The sequence below is a fragment of the Petromyzon marinus genome (assembly GCF_048934315.1).
Source record: "Petromyzon marinus isolate PM22_M1 ecotype Great Lakes invasive population chromosome 84 unlocalized genomic scaffold, UKy_Petmar_22M1.pri1.0 chr84_unloc.3, whole genome shotgun sequence".
NCBI lineage: Eukaryota > Metazoa > Chordata > Hyperoartia > Petromyzontiformes > Petromyzontidae > Petromyzon > Petromyzon marinus.
Genome location: NW_027422640.1, coordinates 1,071,684 through 1,084,247, shown reverse-complemented (window position 1 = coordinate 1,084,247; position 12,564 = coordinate 1,071,684). Strand labels below are relative to the sequence as shown.

The following is a 12,564-nucleotide window of genomic DNA, read 5'->3' as shown; positions in this document are numbered from 1 at the left end:
CATCTTTGCTGAGGTTGCTAGCTGGCATCTTAGCGTTTTTGAGGGTTGCAGCGATTTCAGATCTTGCTACGTTCTCTAGCGATGTGACCCAGGCCCCTGAGAGCAACGTCTACTTGGGCAATTATATCATTAACTGGTATGTGTTTAGGTGTGACTGCAAAGTTTAGACCTTTAGCTAAAACGGATTTCAGACCATCGGAAATAGAACTGTTACTGCGATTAATTACGACTTTGTTTACGTCTAACTTTTGGTGTATGGGTCCGATCTTTTGTTGAAGAGGAGGTTAAATTTGGAAATCAGGTTGTCCTTACATTTGGTCGACATAGTAGCACCTGAAGAGGCAGTCATATTGTCTACATGTTCCCAATCCGATGTGGACATTGTTGCCGTCAATAATAAATGTGATTTGTAGAGTGTTTTGTCTAACTGATCTAGTTCGGTGCGTATAACTCTGATTTTTTATGAGATAAGAGCTAAGCTAGTTTTGAAAATAATTCGTTTCGCATTAGAAGAAGTTACAGCAGCAGAGGTCAGTGTAAATGCGATTGGTATTACCCCAGAGTCGCGGCATCTCTTCAGAAAGGTGAGAGACTCGATCAGCTGAGCCTTCTTATCCCGGAGTTTGTTGAAGGATCTTAAAGTTATGTGGAAACCCTCCCCGTAGAGGCGGTTAAATTTTGATTTAAAGCTTTCGTGACTGCAGTAATTCATATTCTTAGCTCTTTCGGTAAAGCCACGTTGAAGGGGAACAATAAAATAATAAAATATATATAAAACAATAAAAATTATCACGACGTTTCGACCATAACACAAACAGTCGTCATCAGGTGTGAAAAACCAACGGCAAGAAACATTTGAAAGAAGTGTCGGTTTGCATTTATTTACGCAGATAGAAAATAATATTTGATTATTTTTCTATCTACGTGACTTTACCGAAAGACCCAAAGGTATGAATTCCTGCAGTTACGAAAGCTTTTAGTGAAGATATAATTGTATTGTTATTTAATAGTGGATAACAGTGCTGTAATAAGTGTGGCTAATAACTTAATTGATGAGTGCATAAAATTTAAGTTATAATCGACGTTTGAATACAACATTATTATGCTATACTGAGTATCTTTGTTTTTGTGTCTGTAAATGCGTATATATTTGTTTAGGTGTGCTTACATTAGTGTGTGTGCATCAGGACATTACTCACTCTAACGTCTTCAAACTCCCTCCTCTCACCAACATCCCGTCCGCTAAAAGTCGGAGGCTGCTGTCTCCGATCTCGTTGTGACTCAGCCTAAACCCGGGTGGACGGGAGAAGGGACAGCGCTGACTCACTGAGCTCACAGGAACTGTGGAGTCAAACACGCGGTGAGTGAGGGACACTCACAATGGCGGTGCACGTGACCAGAGCACACACGTTCATGAGCAAAGCTGCTCAATGTTTAATGCTTCTGTTATACATTTTATATATAATAGGTGGCATTCACAAATATCAATTTACTCACAATCATCCATTCATTTATACTGCACTTTACCTTTATAATCTGAAACATGTTTATGTTTATAAGGGTGTTGTTTTGCAAGACCTCGTCTACAAAAAAGACAAAGATCCCCCGTATAGCCTTAAGACTGTAGGGGCAAGTGCTGTTAGTGAATACCGATGAAGGCCGGAACGGCACACGAGGGTGCGGGTGGCCTGCATCACGCACGACCGCCTTTGTCTCCCCAGTGGTGATGTTTACACACCGCACCAGGTACTCATTTGAGGCCGAGTCAACCTAGAGGGAGGCGCAGGTTCGGTTCAAAAATCGTCACCGGTGTTGGCCGTGAGTGGAAATCGAACCCAGGACGCCAAGTTCATAGCACAACGTAGCGCTAATCACGACACTATCGCTCCTCGTCTACACACCTACATACACACACAGTAACGAAAGTAAATAAGTCATTAAATAAATTTTAAATTCAAAACAGCAATAGAAACATGAGAATATATAGTTCTCAGCATATCTAACAAGCAATTACATAATGCTACAAAAGGAAAATCATTACGTAATGCAATACAAAATTTACCTCAATTCTCGTGAAGCTCGGGCTCGGTGCACGTGACATTTTGGAGGCGGGGCTTAAGTAAACATCCGCAACCTCAATGTGCTGCACTATTTGTACTTATGTCACTAACGCAAGCATTGTCAGACGTAGAATTTTTTTACAATGATTCATGGGAGCATTTCCGTAAATTCGGATTTCCCTAAATCTGGGACTGCCTGCACATACATGCCTGTATTAACTAACTTTGTCCATTGCTCATTCAGATCACTGGACGAATTGCACCTTACGAATGTCAATCCATATTATATGAAGATTGCTTGCATTTATTTTAATGTAAAAAATACTGTAACATTAAAACTGCAGACTCAAACAGGGGTATGTATAAGCGTCTGTGAGTGTGTAGCAATGTGCAAGTATTGTATATGGATATTAGTGTATATGGATATTAGTGTATATGTACATGTGAGTGTTTATATTCATATATGAGAGTGTGTATATTAGTGTACATGTAAGATCTAATACATCTGAAAATCGAAATAGGCTCGAGCCTGGATGGTGCTTCTATCCATGACTAACATGCATAGCAACAGGTGTTGTAGCCTTGCGGAGCTGCGTTATGGCAATGGAACAACATTCATCTCTATGCTCTACACCAACCCACACTGACAAGAGTGGTGATGTCTGGTCAAATAATCCCCAAGACGTGCATGGTGTGGGAGTGCCTTATCTAGCAGTGGAGTGACCAAAGGCTGTACTTGTACATGTGTAGGAGTGTGTGAGTTTATATGTACACTATGTGTACGTTTGTGTGTGTACATGCATGTGTGTATATACGAGTGTCTTTGATTGTGTATTTATATGCGTTTAGGGGAATGGTGGGAAAGTCGTTGGCACATTACATTACGAACTAAGTGACCTGGGTTTAATATCTGTGTAGAGGTGTTAACTACGCGCTGTTGCGTAACCTGCGTTGCCACCAGGGCGGTGCAGCATTACCCCTGGGTACAACGGTTGGGGTCAGTCGAGGTGAAACGGATCGTGGCCAGGGTTTGGTGCGAACCAATCAGACGGTTCCACGTGGGAATGTATGATTGGTTCTACCTGGCCACGAAGGGGTATAAGACGGGTGACCCAACGGACCTCGTGGAGTTCTCTCCCTGCACGAAGACAGAAGACTGGGCTGAAGCCTAGCTAGGACCCTGGACCAGCCTTTCAGCCCTTCTAAGGGCTAAGGCTCGGCATACCCAGTGGTCAGGACCCACCGGGCCAGCGGTGGGTCAGATAGCCTCCCTTAGGTCCTAGCCGGAGGACTAGGATAGCGGTAGACGTGTGAGTCCCGCCAAGTCCGTAGGTTGTACCTCCTTAGATATCAAGGAGGTTAGCGGTAGACGTGTGAGTCCCGCCAAGTCCGGAGGCTGTACCTCCCTAGGGTATCGGGTGAGGGGACCGAATATCCCTCTGTGTGTGTTAAGCGATGTATAAGGAAATAATACAATAAACAGAGTGTGCCTCCTAAAGAAGTCTGCTCGTCCTTACAACACTACAACTGGAGTCAGAAGTGGTTGGAAATGGAAACCAGAAGTTCAGCCCACGCGCGGAGCCAGAACGAAGATAACGCTGTCTCACCTGCAAGCACCACCAGCTCCGCTGAAAACGCTGCCGCGTTGACGGCCGCCCAGCCACCGGTTGAGCAGCCGGTTGCTCCCCCTGCCATGGGGGACGGACTCAGGGCAGCACACGGCCGTCTCGCTCAACTCCTACACGCCGCGGCCTCCATTCTCGAAGAGATCAACTTGGAGGTTGCGGGCAGGCCGAGTCAACCGCCGGCAGACGTTCCCGCCATCGGCCAGGGCAGACATTTTGATTTTCCCGCCGGGGAACCACGTGATTCCGCCGGAAGCGGAAGCCAGGGGCATCCTGGGAACGCGGGGGGCCCATCACAACCCGCAATGTCATCAGCACGCGACGCTGCGAATTCAAGTTTCTCAGCGGACGCTGCGTCATCACTGTACCGACACGGTACAGTAGACTCTATCGGCCGGGAAATCGCCGATCTCCGGCTCGAGACGGTACAAGCTGAGGGGGAGACGACGTCCGCCCTCCAACAACGCCTGCCCATCTTCCGAGAATTCACATCTGAAGGGGGCGACTGGGCGGCGTTCCAGCGTCGCTTCCTGAGCCACCAAGAGATGGTGGGCTGGTCGGACGCACAGGCGCTCCGAGCACTACCGGCCACTTTGGATGACGACGCTCTCGCGTCGCTCCTCACCATCCCCAGGCAACAAAGGGCGACTCTTCAATCGGCCCTCCGACGGATGTCCGACGTGTACGGGCCTCCATCCGACGTCCGCAGCCGATTTTACGACAGGCGACGCCGCCCTAAAGAGTCTCCGTTGGCATTCCGGACCGCTCTACTGGCGATGGCAAGAGCGGGTTACCCTCACATGGACGACGAGGCCATCGATGCCATCGTTCTCCAGAAGATGCTGGAGCTGGCGCGCGAGCTGCGCATCGTCATCCAAGCGGTGGACGACGACGGTATGTGCTCGCTACGAGCCGCTCGGTGCATCCACGCACATCTGCTGCTCCACACGGAATCGACCATCGCCGCCTCGGCTTCGACGTCGGAGCCTGCCAGCAGGGACGCCGAGTTCTCCCCCGACCGGGCCTTCATGGCGACCAGGTCAACGTCCCGGCGATCGTCCGACCACGCTGGTCGCCGCAACGACCAGCAGCGGGGACGGCCTGCTCCACGCGGCGACTTGACGTGCTTCAACTGTGGCCGACGAGGCCACATCTCCTCTGACTGCCGTGCGCCTCGACGACGCCCCTCCGCATCCCGGGACCAGGACTACAGGACGTCCACGGCATCGCGGCAAAACCAGGCAAGTCGCGACGCCTCTCACGCTCGGCCCTCATTCACAGCATACACACTGCAATGCACCATAAGAAGGGCTCGCGATTCGGCGTGTGATGGGGGGTATTCTGGCGTTTGTTCGCGGCCACTCGGACCTGGGCAGTGGTCTGAGTTGGCCCATAGGGTAGTCGCAGCGACGGCAGGTTCGTCCGTGGTTGTCGGATCAATCGAGGGTGTGGAATTTCGCGTGTTGGTCGATACTGGTGCGTCGGCTACGATCATTTCGGATCTGATTTACAATATACTGCCCGTACGATGCCGCCCCTTGGAACGGGTTTCTATCCCATGTTTCGCCGCTAATGGCAGTTCACTTGGCATTATTGGGCAAATTCGGGCGCAAATTTCGATTGGAGACATTAAATTGGCAGGGCCTATTTTGGTCTCTTCTTCCCTCGCCGTGCCGTGTTTGTTAGGCACTGATTTTCTCGCGAAAATGCCTATTAAGATCCTTGTAGATCAAGGCTGCATCGAACTCCCGTCGGGTCGACAGATGGCGTTCTTGCCCACACCCTCGCATCCGCGCATGGCTAGTGCCTCGGTGCAGGCGTTTGTTGCGAGCACAGTCCGCATTCCACCAGGGACACAAATGCTCGTGCCCTTGCAACTTAAAAAACCGCTAGCCCCGGAGACCTCGGCACATGGCATTTTGCTGGGGCCTTCAAACGCAGCTGCTAAGGGGTTAGATTTGGTGGCTGCACAGACCCTCGTAGCAGCCGACAGGGAGCCGTTCTTGCAGGTTTTGAATGTCGGATTGTCCACAACCGTCATTCCGCAAGGAACTGTGCTCGCTCACGCGACCCCGGTGCCGTTGGGGACCGGAGTCGCGGGACACGTGCATGACACGCCGCAGGTCCCACCTCCTTCCGAATCGGATGAGAGATGGTTGGACGCGCTCTGCACAGACACGGGTGATCTGTCTCATTCGCAGCGAATTAAATTGCGCGCTCTTCTGCGAGAATTTTCCGATGTCTTTAGTAAATCTAAATTTGATATTGGCTGCACCAAGCTGCTGCGTCACCACATTGATACTGGTGACGCTGCCCCGATTCGACAAAACCCGTTTCGGCTTACCCGGCGGAGAAACAGCATGTTAAATCGGCTGTGGATGACATGCTGAAGGCCGATATAATTTCTCCCTCCACTAGTCCCTGGGGTGCTCCAATAGTGCTGGTCAAAAAGCACGATGGCAGTCTCCGTTTTTGCATTGATTTTCGGCGCCTAAATAAAATCTCGGTAGCGGACGCCTACCCTCTCCCTCGTATGGACGAGTCATTGGATGCCCTGGCAGGGGCGCACTATTTCTCCACCTTGGACCTTCTGTCGGGGTTTTGGCAACTCCCCCTCGACGAATCGTCAAAACCTAAGACTGCTTTTCGGACACCACAGGGCCTTTTCGAGTTTAATAGATTGCCCATGGGTCTCCACTCAGCCCCAGCGACGTTCCAGAGGCTCATGGAGCTGGTCCTCGCTGGGCTCCAGTGGGACTCATGTCTCATTTATCTTGACGACGTCATCGTCTTTAGCCGCACGTTCGGCGAACACATCGAACGGTTGCGTGCTGTCTTCTTGAAAATGCGGGCCGCTAACTTGAAATTCAAGCCGCAGAAGTGTCACCTTCTGCGTGAGTCTGTGCGCTATCTGGGCCACATAGTTAGCCGCTCGGGCATCTCTACCGACCCTGAAAAAACCAAATGTGTTCAACATTGGCCGACCCCTACATCTGCGGGCGATGTTCGTAGTTTTATTGGTTTTGCGTCGTACTACCGCCGGTTTGTTGCTGGCTTCGCGACGATTGCCAAGCCGCTCCACGCCCTTACGTCAAAAGGGGTGGCGTTTCATTGGGGGGACGCAGAACAGGCTGCGTTCGACTCCTTGCGGAACGCGCTTGTGACGGCACCGTCCCTTGCGTACCCCGATTTTTCCGTGACATTCGTGTTGGACACCGACGCTAGCAATACGGGGATTGGGGGTGTTCTGTCCCAAAAAGTTGACGGCATTGAAAGGGTTGTTGCCTATGGTAGCAGAGTCTTGTCTCTTGCTGAACAAAGATACTGTGTGACCAGACGTGAGCTGCTGGCCATTGTTTTTTTTATTCAGCAATACAGGCCGTACCTGTATGGTCAGCATTTTACCGTGCGATCTGATCATTCGGCTTTACAGTACGCTCTGCGGGTTGACCAACCGTCCGGGCAGCTTTCTCGGTGGCTCGAAGTCCTTCAGGACTACGATTTCAATGTCACTTACCGTAGGGGTGCACAACACACGAATGCCGATGCGTTGTCTCGCCTTCCGCCGGCTCAAAAATGTGCGTGTTTTTTGGGCTCGGGCCGTTGTAAGCCGCCACTGCCTGCGCAGGTCGCGCCTCTCACAACGGTGTCAGCCGCACTTCCCGCCGCCTCAGCGCCGATGTTGGATCACGCAGATCCAATGGCCAGTGACGATTTGCTGGGGCTAACTTTGGCCGAATGGGGTCGGCACCAGGGCGAGGACATGTCGTTATTGAGGTTGCGTCGCCACGCGAATAATGTGGTTCCAAGACAGGGCAAATTTAATTCATTTGTCATGAAGCGCGGCTTGTTGATGCATTGGGATGCTGACTCGTGTCAACATAAAATCGTCGTGCCATCCGCCTTGCGATGCAAGGCCGTATGGGCGGCGCATGAGCGTTTATTGCACCTGGGTGTTCATAAGACCATTGGGTTGTTGCGGTTGCAATTTTTCTGGCCGGGCATGCTGCGCGACGTCACTGACATTTTGCTGGGATGCACCCATTGTGCGCAACGTAAACCGCCGGCTAAACCGGCATGTCCACCCCTGCAACCCATTTCGGTCTCTCGTATAAATGAGTTGGTGGCTCTCGATATTTTGGGCCCTTTTCCTACTATGCCACGGGGTAATAAGTACCTTCTGGTTGGGGTAGAGTATTTTACACGGTGGCCTATGGCCTGGGCACCTCCCCAACCAGTCGGCGGCGGCCGTTGTGGACGCCTTTGTTCAAGGCTACGTCCTGGACAAGGGCGCACCAGAACGGTTGCTGACCGATCAGGGAAGAAATTTTTCAGGAGCCTTGCTGACTGATGTGTGCCGCCTGTTGGGCACTAAGAAAGTGCGTACTTCGCCCTACCATCCCCAGACCGACGGCATGGTGGAGCGCCTTCATAGAACTCTCACCGCTATGTTATGCCATCAGGTCGATGAATCCCACCTCGATTGGGACTTGCAGGTTCTGGGGGTCCTCGCCGCATACCGTATGGCACCTCACGCGGCGACGGGATTTTCCCCGTTCTTTCTAATGTACGGCAGGGATGCCTTTCCTCCCGCCGACGTTCGGCTGGAAATCGAACAGCCACCGCAAAAGTCAAAGCTCGTTGACCACTTGCGATTCAACCTCCGTAAGTTGGCCGAGGCACGGGAGGCCGCCATTGAAAATTCGGCTTCCCGCCAACGGGCGAATTTGCGACTGCGGGACCCTCGGTCGTACACGCATCGGTGGGCACCGGGAGACAGGGCATGGCTCCACTGCCCCCAGGTGCCGGTGTCCACGTCGGCCAAACTCCTCAGACCATGGCGAGGCCCGGTTGAGATAGTGGAAGTCCTGCGTCCCCAATGTGTTAAAATTAGCTGGGGACGGCGTCGCTGGTGCGTTCACCCCTCTCGGTTAAAACCCTTCATCACGCCATGCGTCCCTCCACAACACACACGACATGGGGGCCGAGTGTGCGACGCGTCCGACGAGCCGGATGTTGCCCCGTTGGTGCCTAACCCGCAGCGCAGGCGTGTCATTCCTCCTGCAGATGACGCGGGAGTGACGGCTCCATGCAGGCCACGTTCGGCCTCAATGGACCGTGGAGCAGCAGGTGTCCCCGTGGAGATGCATAAAGGCCCACCGGATGCTCTGGCTCATCCTCCTCCTTCCCTTGTGCCTGCCATCCCCTACGATGGTCCCGCGAAACGCACGCGCGCAAAATCTCGCCGGTTGTTATAATGTTTTTTTGGCATGTCTAGTGCCTTGTACATACGTTATGTTGTTAAGGGGGGTATTTATAGGGGTTTAATTGTTCTTGTTGTTCGTGAGGCACACTCACAATTCTTCTACCATTGGTAATTTCGGAGTTTCCCATTGTTGCAGCCGGGACGGCTGCAACAATGGGAAACCGGGCCAGCGGTGGGTCAGATAGCCTCCCTTAGGTCCTAGCCGGAGGACTAGGATAGCGGTAGACGTGTGAGTCCCGCCAAGTCCGGAGGTTGTACCTCCTTAGGTATCAAGGAGGTTAGCGGTAGACGTGTGAGTCCCGCCAAGTCCGGAGGCTGTACCTCCCTAGGGTATCGGGTGAGGGGACCGAATATCCCTCTGTGTGTGTTAAGTGATGTATAAGGAAATAATACAATAAACAGAGTGTGCCTCCTAAAGAAGTCTGCTCATCCTTACAACACTACATCTGTAAACAGCATCAGTGGTGAGTGATAAAACAAATCTGGTCCTGGAACTCTCGTAGGGTGACTCAGCCTTAAATGAGTACCTGGTATGGTGTGTAAACATCAGCAATGGGGAGAGAAAGACAGCCAAGGACGGTGCTGGTTAGGGAAGTGCGATCAGCACTTGCTTTAAAAGTGTATGTAGGCTCCACGGGGAGATTGTCTTTGTGCTCTAAAGTGCAGTGTAATAGTGTGTGCTTGTTCTCTGTCACTGGCTTCACTTTCCCCACCAGTTTATATGGGCTACTTGGGGGATCTTTGTCTCTTTAATGCTTTACAACTAAGATTAACACCCATTACCAATCAGCTGTCTCTGTAATGGTGAGCACCATCACTGACCATGATCCACTGTGAACCAGGGGCTTGAATCGGACACGTGGATCAAATCGTTACCCTCACTCTCCACCGTAGAGTCGCTATCAGGGCTACATTTTCTTAGTATGGCCGACGGTCACCTCACTTCCTGCACATAGTGTGAGGGCTATCATTATCGCTAATTAAATGTTGCTGAAGATGATGGAAGACTTTACAGCATCCATGCATATGCATAACTTTTTTTCCTTTTGTACTTTAATGTACAGTGAATGCAGAATTTACTGTGGACCCACCTACTCACTGTACATTTACTCACCCACTCACACTAATTAACTCATTCACAAACCCACTCACACACTAATTCACTCATTCACCAACTCACAAACATCCTCACTTAACTCCACATATTCACTCATCGATCCACCCACCAAGTCACCCACCAACTCAAGCAGGTACGAACTCACTCACTCACTGAACCTTATCCCTCAGTGGATGAGTGGGCGTGGGTATGCGGCTGAAGAGTGAAGGTATGGTATGGGCAAGGGTGGGGGATGGGTTATGGAAAAAGTGAAGGCAGGAGCAGATTGGGGGTTAATGGGAGGTATCAGGGGAGGGGTGACCGTGGCGTGCGGGGAGAGGAGTGAAGTGAGTGAGGACAATGATGGCAGTGGCAAGGGGAAGAATTTGTCAAAAGTTGTGTTCATGCTTGGGCTACGCAAGACCGAGTGTTTACGTGAGAATGGAGTTACATTGTACTGTGTGCACAGTTACTAAGTGAGGATTCTTATAGACAAATATCTGCCATATAGCCTTAACAGACTGCTGGGGAAAGTGCTGTTAGGGAGCACCTATGAAGGCCGGCATGGCATATGATGGGGTGGGTGGCCAGTATCACGCCCGGCCGCCATTGTCTCCTGAGTCGCAATGTTTTACGCACTGCACCTGGTGCTCATTTAAAGACGAGTTGATATCACACCCACATATACATATGCACACACAATTTGTTAAGTAGTGATTGCGAGGTGTGCCAGTCTTACACTAGATGTTTACATCTGTGCAGTCCAGGATGAAGCCTCTTCATTTCCTCGGTGCCGATGCCGCAGCCCGACAGGTAGAGTGTCGTCACAGGTTCTTCTCGCTGCAGCAGGATCCAGGAGATGGCAGCGCAGTCTGGCAGGGACAGCCTTGTGAGTGACAGGTCTATCTCAGTCATGGACCGAGTGGCATCATTGAGGGACTTGCGGTCGTGCAGCTCGTGCACACAGTGCAGGAGACTGATGAACCTGTGTTTGTCAAGCTTCTGAGTCTTCATGCTGCGATTGAGCCACTCGATTATTTCCTTTTGATAATCTGCAGATGGAGGATCCAAGATACTCTCAAAGAACTTCCATGGAGTGCTTGATGCGAGTCCACAAAAAAACCTCTGAAACACATCAAACCTCCCATCTTTGCTGTCCTCAATAGCTTTGATGACGTCACTCACTGGCCGTGTTGAATGTGACAGATGCACGGCTATTGCTGCAAATAATTCCTGCATTGTCAAGTGTGAAAATGAATAACAACTCCCTTGTTGAATGCCCTCACATGTGAACACTTTGTTGATGAATGTACTTCCTAGTTCAGAAGAACTAACAAAACACTCTTCTAGATCTTTTTGGCTGAACATCTGGATGTTTTGCTGAACCCCCTTCAGAGCCATATTGGCAAGAGACGATACGATTTCCTTGGCTCTGCGGCTGCCACATCCATGGTGTACTATGAGCCCAAACACGTATTGTGTGAAGAGGTCGGTCATTGATTTGAGTATAATCTCAGAATGATCAGACTTTTCTAAATGTTCCTTCAGTGTAATGGCTGCTATATGGCAGAATGAAGGGTTCTGGCACAATGTATTTACTGTTTCATTTTCCTGCAGGAGCTTGAGTGCCCTTTCTGCTAAACTTCTATCTTGGTAATAATTGCATAAAAATTCAATTTTATCTTCATTGGAAAACCCAGTGATTTCAACAGCTCGATCAACATTCACTCCACTCAGCTGCTCCATGGCAATGGGTCTGGTCGTTATCAAGACCGAGGCCTTGGGCAAGAGATTTCCATTCACTAGGGCAGCAATGATGGCTTCTACTGTTGCCGTCTTACGTGGATCAGAGCAAGGATTGGCATAGTGAAGGCACTTTCCAAACTCGTCCAACCCATCCATAACAAAAAGGGTTCTCTCTTGGTTTGTGAAAACCTCATCCGCTTTGTTTCCCAAACATGAGTGCAGCTTAGAAAATAGCTCCGCTAGTGACATCTCTCCAACATCATTTATCTCCCTGAACGTTATGAGCACAATGTGGTCAAAGTGTTGTGCAAACACTCTCTCATCTGACAGTAAGCTGTGCACAATTAATTTGCTCAACATGGTTTTACCGCTGCCTGGAGTCCCCACTACAATAACCAGTCGGGGGTGTGTTTTTTTTCCAATGGGATCAAAGAGCTTCTTGTGAGTCATCTCTTCTCTCTGTGCTCTCTTCATCAGCTCCTCGTGCTGCTTGCCTCTAGCTAGTAACTCGTGCTCCTTGGTTTCTTGCTGGCGGTAGTAGGGAACCAGAATTGGCTTCACCATCCTCTCTGGCAAAAACACTGCAGGTTCTCCAGGTCGTGCATTATAGTTTCGTGTTAATGAGGTCTGCTTCAACAAGAATGCTCTGTAATCATCACCAGGCTTATCTAAATGAAACAAATAATTAAACGAGCAAATTAGTTTTACTTACACTAAAAAAAAATCCTATAGCAGACAAATATGTTTAAAAGAAACTACATTAAAAACGCG

The 12,564-nt window shown here is 50.3% G+C and overlaps 1 protein-coding gene across 1 annotated transcript in view; it reads right to left on the bottom strand.

Moving 5' to 3' along the window:
- LOC142908435 (NACHT, LRR and PYD domains-containing protein 3-like) overlaps positions 1 to 12,564 on the bottom strand; it is a 41,438-nt gene that overhangs the window by 11,074 nt on the left and 17,800 nt on the right. The window contains exons 4-5 of the mRNA XM_076059139.1: positions 10,787 to 12,461; positions 1,200 to 1,286 (exon numbers count right to left, since the gene is read on the bottom strand). Coding sequence (XP_075915254.1) covers positions 1,200 to 1,286; positions 10,787 to 12,461 — 1,762 coding nt within the window. The remainder of the gene's footprint in view (positions 1 to 1,199; positions 1,287 to 10,786; positions 12,462 to 12,564) is intronic.